Source organism: Triticum dicoccoides, chromosome 2B (genome assembly GCF_002162155.2).
Source record: "Triticum dicoccoides isolate Atlit2015 ecotype Zavitan chromosome 2B, WEW_v2.0, whole genome shotgun sequence".
NCBI lineage: Eukaryota > Viridiplantae > Streptophyta > Magnoliopsida > Poales > Poaceae > Triticum > Triticum dicoccoides.
This window is the reverse complement of record NC_041383.1, coordinates 620,349,321-620,355,769: the sequence shown is the minus strand read 5'-3', so window position 1 is coordinate 620,355,769 and position 6,449 is coordinate 620,349,321. Positions and strand designations below refer to the sequence as shown.

General features: G+C 42.9%; 1 protein-coding gene and 1 non-coding gene across 4 annotated transcripts; one reads left to right on the top strand and one right to left on the bottom strand.

Annotated features, from left to right (window-relative positions):
- Nucleotides 1-308: 308 nt before the first annotated feature.
- On the top strand, nt 309-6,107 carry LOC119365194. 3 transcript variants are annotated; one of them, XM_037630806.1, is made up of 3 exons: nt 309-2,664; nt 2,873-3,375; nt 3,565-6,107. In XM_037630806.1, exons 1-3 carry the CDS (start codon nt 2,011-2,013, stop codon nt 3,647-3,649), a joined length of 1,242 nt encoding a protein of 413 aa, XP_037486703.1. In that variant the 5' UTR covers nt 309-2,010; the 3' UTR covers nt 3,650-6,107. The 3 variants fall into 3 exon arrangements, with proteins under 3 accessions (XP_037486703.1, XP_037486701.1, XP_037486702.1); XM_037630804.1 differs by having other exon boundaries at nt 312-2,664; nt 2,873-6,107; XM_037630805.1 differs by having other exon boundaries at nt 339-2,653; nt 2,862-6,107.
- Nucleotides 2,370-2,480, bottom strand: LOC119266211. The gene has a single exon (XR_005131935.1). It is a non-coding gene; the product is annotated as a small nucleolar RNA R71 (small nucleolar RNA).
- Nucleotides 6,108-6,449: the final 342 nt, after the last annotated feature.

Genomic DNA, 6,449 nt, shown 5'->3' with positions numbered 1-6,449 from the left:
AAATTCACCATTTATTGAGATGTATCCATCCATTCTTACTATGACTTGTTGAATATTCGAATGATAATCATAAAAGAGAATGTTGACTAGTCAATTGTTTATTTTGCAGAAAAGTGCGCAAAGGCACTATAATCGTCAAGACTTCTACTATGTGGCTAACGAGAAGAGAGAAGGGCATGAAAGAAATACGTCAAGGCTTGAGCGTGAAGGAAAGAAGTAATGTAGGGGAGCAAACTAAAAGAAGAGGAGGATCTTCTTGGGAAGAAAGAAGAGAAGTAGGAGGGCCAAACCACAAAGTGGCAGATCAGATCGTGGGGGATCAAAATCCCTAGCCGCATCTCCATTGCAATCAGGCCTGTCACATCTCTCTTCTCCCCCACCTCTCCTTCTCCAACTCCGGCTGCCGGCCAGGCCGGCGTGGTGGTGCGCCTCCCATCAATCCATCCATCCACTCCATCTCCACCACACCACCCTTAGTGCCATCCACTACATTACCCATCTCCATCAACCACTCCACCGGTGCCATCAGCCACGACCATCACCACCGCGCCCTACCAGACTAGGGGTCGCGGCTGTCTGGTGCCCCGCACGACTCCCACTGCGCCGTCCTGCTGCTGCTCCTTTTCCCCTTGCCACACCGCTGCTCCTCCACCCCTCTCCTTCCCTGCGCTGCTTGCTGCTTCTCCTTCAATCTCTATTGTTGCTCCCCTTCTCCCCCCATGTCTCTGCCGACCTTCTGCTCCCCCTCTTGCTGCCGCTGCTGCTACTCTCCATCGCCAGATTTTGCTACTGCTCCATCCCACGCTGCCGCCGCTTCTTCTCCAAGCCCCCATGCTGCCGCTACTCCCTTTCCTCGCTGCTGCTCCTTCTTTCTGTACCTCTGCTGCTAATCTTCTTGTGCATTCTGCTGCTCCTCTGAACCCCTCATGCTGCTGCTCCTAATCTGAACCATAAACTACTGCTATCTCTCTTTTTCCCTCTCTATATTCTCTGAATTTCTGTAAGCTGAGATGTGTAATGCCTTGTAATGTTCAGATTTGAGTAGTGCTTGAAACTTGTTCAGTTTCAGATTTGTGCTTGATTAGTAGTACTTATTCTGTTCACCTGAGAGTATTAGAACAGTGTCCTGTAGTATCATATTCGTATTTGTGTATGTGTGTGTTCATCTAATTTGTTCCATTTTATAGTCCATGTGTTAACTCTAGTACGAGTGTTATATAAATATATGTGTGTGTGTGTGTAATTCCTGTGAAATATTGCTGTGAGATGATGATATTTGTTTAGTCCAAAGACATGTGATGTTCTTACTTGTTTTGTTGACCAGTGAGAGTTTGTGCTATCACACTGTGACTCTCATTTAGAATGTATGAGAACTAGCTATATATGTCATCTATATTCTGTACTTGCTGATGATTAGTGTCCAGGTTATTGTTCTTGTGATATATACATATATGTGTGTGTTATGTTCATGTCCTTTTACTTCTCTTGTCATTGATGATAGCTTTTGTTAGTATCTTAATTTCTCAAGCAATAAAAAATACCAAAAAGATTGTTGAAGATAATCTGAACCTTTCTGTGTGTGTTTTTGCATTTTCTTTGTCGACGATCTTTGGGAACGACCTTTTTTGTTTAGGTTTTATTTTCTGCATTCGTCTCTTAAAATTGTGTTACCTATATTTAGCCGAGCATAGTTGTCGTCGCCTAGTCCCTGTGGAGAACACGACATCCGTAGTTTGGGGCGTAAAAACCCCTCTATACTCAATTGATCAGTTTGGCGCCGTTGCCGGGGACTAGCGTCGAGTGACCGTGTTAGGCTATAGACTAGGTTTATTTTAGTTCCGTGTTTAACTCGTCGTGTATTTCATTTTCTGCATTTCTTTTATATTTTTTTGTTGTTGTTTCTTCGGCTTATTAGGATACTAACATTCTGACTAGTATTTACTATTTATGAGTGTGCGTAGGAAATCTGAACTATTTACAGGTTGATTGATAGTTACACTTGGCGGAGATATGGCTATGCTTCGTGATGTTTGGATGCCAAGCAGCCAATGCTATTTCACAGGGCCACTTTGGCCGTCTTTTGAGGTGGCAAATTTTGAGCTAAAGCCTGGTCTTATTGCTTTGGTTCAACAACATCAGTTTGGAGGGTTGCCTAATGAAGATCCTTACGAGCACTTACACCGAGTCATGGAGTATTCAGATACAGTCAAGTACCATGGAGTTCCTCAAGATGCAATCATGTGCAGGTTGTTCACATTCTCCCTTCGCGATGATGCTCGTGCTTGGTATCGATCCTTGCCATCAAGGTCATACAGTTGGAATGAGATATTGCGAGCTTTCTTGGATAAATATTTCCCATTACACAAGCAGTCCGCAATTCGAGATGAGATCTTCAATTTTGTTCAGTGTGAAGGCGAGAGCTTGTATGATGCTTGGGAGAGATACAAAGCCTTATTAAGGAGATGTCCTAATCATGGGCTCGAGAGATGGTTAGAGCTGCAGATATTCTATAGAGGATTGACTTCGGACACTCGAGCTTACGTCGATATGGCAGCGGGTGGAGCTATTACAAACAAGACACTTGATGAAGCTTTTCTGCTGATTGAGAGCATAGCTTTCCACCAACTTCAGTGGTACAATAAGAAGCCCACATCTGATTCATTGGTTTAAAAAAAAAAAAAGGGCAACCTGGTGCATGTAGCTCCCGCTTGCGCAGGGTCCAGGGAAGGGTCCGACCACTTTGGGTCTATAGTACGCAGCCTTTCCCTACATTTCTGTAAGAGGCTGTTTCCAGGACTTGAACCCATGACCTCATGGTCACAAGGCAGCAGCTTTACCACTGCGCCAAGGCTCCCCTTCATCTGATTCATTGGTTTGCTTGCAACAAATCACTACACCTCAACCACCAATTCTTACACAAAAGCCCGAGCCTCTATCTCAGTGTGACAAGGTTGAGCTTGCATGGATTATATTTGACGATGATGACACCATTCTAGTTGACACACACGCTACAGATCATATGGATACTAGTGTTGGAGATTCAGTTTTGCATTGTGATGATTCTTCCATGGATGAGCCAGAGCTGCAGTTCATTGCTTTTGATATTGAGGAGTCACCTTTAGTTGATATTGATCATGTGCTGCTAGAGCCAGATATGGAGAAGTTCGCCTTTGATGATGTTAGCCGCATTGATTCTTCAACACTTGATCCTGAGATGGAGAGCTTCATGGTTGATTATGGTGAGGTGGATTCAGATGTCAAGGAGTCAAGCTCTATTTCACTTGTTGACACGAGTCCGGTGGAAATTTCTACTACCACACCTCACTTGGTATCTTCAATCGAGGTAGTCCTGAAGCTTCTTCCTAACTATCTCAGGTATCATCTCAGCTTTCTCGACAAGATATGCCATATCATGGATACTGCCTATGCACCATGCGATTTATTGATGATATCTATTTATCATATGCTCAATAGATATGCTTATGTGATAGGATACTCTATTGATGACTTAGAGGGCATTGTCCCTATCATTTGTATTGGCTTGTTTGTTGAGTGTTCTTTCAGGTTTACGCTTGTGCACCATTCATTACGGGCTGACCAAGTTCGAGATGACATCCCATGGGATCCTGGTGGATTCACGGCATGGTGATGAGGAGAAGCAATGGGCACACGCGAAGAGGGGTGAAGCTGGAGCAGGCATGGGGATAGAGAAGCAAAAAGAGAAGAGCTACAGTTTAGAGAGCGTTGAGTGAGTGCTACTTCCTATATAAACCCGGTGAGCTGTTTCATGACCCGAATCTTAATATATCATCCATTGATACATGCTGAAATCATTTGATATTTGGGTTGCTTGAGCAATTTCTTAAATATTGTCCCACTGAATTTTACCTTTGACATAGGGTGATTGATGTGAATATGTGAACTGAGTGTTGAATGCCTTGTAAACTAGTGATCTACACAAGGCTTGCTTTGCTGAAAGTAGTGAAAGCTATTAGTTTTGAGTGCTCAAATCCCTAGTACACTAGAAAACTTAATCATTTTCTGCTTTTACCTTGATACACCTAGATCATTAAGAGTCAGATGCTGAGTTTGTGCCTAATGTGTTCCCATTGAGAGCAATCACCTAACCACTATGGATTAGCATGCTATGTTCCCTGGATCGGTAGCATGTGAACTAGACATGGAGAAGTGCTAATTCCTATTTTTGTGCTTAAGCGTTGTTCATTTAAGATAAGTAATAATGAATAAATTAGTCTGACTACCTACAGTAGCATGTCATGTTCTCAGGATCGGTGGCATGTGAAATCGGGTTAGCTTGGGCAGTAATTATTAATAAAAAATGTAATTGTCGAACCAGGTGTATACCATGTTCTCGGGATCGGTGGTATGTTCCTTTGGGGAGACAAACAAAAAAAACTAATAATTGGTCGATCCAGGTGTATACCATGTTCTCAGGATCGGTGGTATGTTCCTTTGGTGAGATCGATAAAATATTATCATTGCTTTACTTCTGTAAATAAGTGAACTGATCACAAGTTTATGTTCTTTTTTGTGCTCTGGATCATGCTCTCTTTAGGAACCTTTGGCACAATCATCATTTGAACTTGTTGATCCACTTTTATCATTGTAAAAGTTTAAAATGATTGAGTCTACTAGTATCCTATTGCTTTGTAGCACTCTTGACCATTAATTTTCATTAGCTAAGTCCAAAGCATGCTTTGTTTGGAGATCTGCTTCACTGGGACATTCTCTAGTCAGCTCACTGTTCATTATCTAGCTCTTGTCATATTCCTTTGCTTGAGGACAAGCAAAAGTTTAAGTGTGGGGGAACTTGATAAGCACATTTCTTAAATACTATTTGGGCACACAAATTCACCATTTATTGAGATATATCCATCCATTATTGCTACAACTTGTTGAATATTCGAATGATAATCATAAAAGAGAATGTTGACTAGTGAATTGTTTATTTTGCAGAAAAGTGCGCAAAGGCACTATAATCGTCAAGACTTCTACTATGTGGCTAACGAGAAGAGAGAAGGGCATGAAAGAAATACGTCAAGGCTTGAGCGTGAAGGAAAGAAGTAATGTAGGGGAGCAAACTAAAAGAAGAGGAGGATCTTCTTGGGAAGAAAGAAGAGAAGTAGGAGGGACAAACCGCAAAGTGGCAGATCAGATCATGGGGGATCAAAATCCCTAGCCGCATCTCCATTGCAATCAGGCCTGTCACATCTCTCTTCTCCCCCACCTCTCCTTCTCCAACTCCGGCTGCCGGCTAGGCCGGCGTGGTGGTGCGCCTCCCATCAATCCATCCATCCACTCCATCTCCACCACACCACCCTCAGCGCCATCCACTACATTACCCATCTCCATCAACCACTCCACCGGTGCCATCAGCCACGACCATCACCACCACGCCCTACCAGACTAGGGGTCACGGCTATCTGGTGCCCCGCGCGACTCCCACTGCGCCGTCCTCCTGCTACTCCTTTTCCCCTTGCCACACTGCTGCTCCTCCACCCCTCTCCTTCCTTGCGTTGCTTGCTGCTTCTCCTTCGATCTCTATTGTTGCTCCCCTTCTTCCCCCATGTCTCTGCCGACCTTCATCCCACGCTTCTGCTACTCTCCATCGCCAGATTTTGCTACTGCTCCATCCCACGCTGCCGCCGCTTCTTCTCCAAGCCCCCATGCTGCTGCTACTCCCTTTCCTCGATGCTGCTCCTTCTTTCTGTACCTCTGCTGCTAATCTTCTTGCGCATGCTGCTGCTCCTCTGAACCCGTCATGCTGCTGCTCCTAATCTGAACCATAAACTGCTGCTATCTCTATTTTTCCCTCTCTATATTCTCTGAATTTCTGTAAGCTGAGATGTGTAATGCCTTGTAATTTTCAGATTTGAGTAGTGCTTGAAACTTGTTCAGTTTCAGATTTGTGCTTGATTAGTAGTACTTATTCTGTTCACCTGAGAGTATTAGAACAGTGTCCTGTAGTATCACATTCGTATTTGTGTATGTGTGTGTTCATGTAATTTGTTCCATTTTATAGTCCATGTGTTAACTCTAGTATGAGTGTTATATAAATATATATATATGTGTGTGTGTGTGTGTAATTCCTGTGAAATATTGTTGTGAGATGATGATATTTGTTTAGTCCAAAGACATGTGATGTTCTTACTTGTTTTGTTGACCAGTGAGAGTTTGTGCTGTCACACTGTGACTCTCATTTAGAATGTATGAGAACTAGCTATATATGTCATCTATATTCTGTACTTGCTGATGATTAGTGTCCAGGTTATTGTTCTTGTGATATATACATATATGTGTGTGTTATGTTCATGTCCTTTTACTTCTCTTGTCATTGATGATAGCTTTTGTTAGTATCTTAATTTCTCAAGCATTACGAAAATACCAAAAAGATTGTTGAAGATAATCTGAACCTTTCTGTGTGTGTT

Bases quoted from the DNA above. Each gene is read 5' to 3' on its own strand.
- LOC119365194 (XM_037630804.1), top strand. From the start codon at position 2,011: ATGGCTATGCTTCGTGATGTTTGGATGCCAAGCAGCCAATGCTATTTC. The intron at 2,665-2,872 runs GTTTAAAAAAAA...TCTGATTCATTG, and splicing joins AGCCCACATCTGATTCATTG to GTTTGCTTGCAACAAATCAC.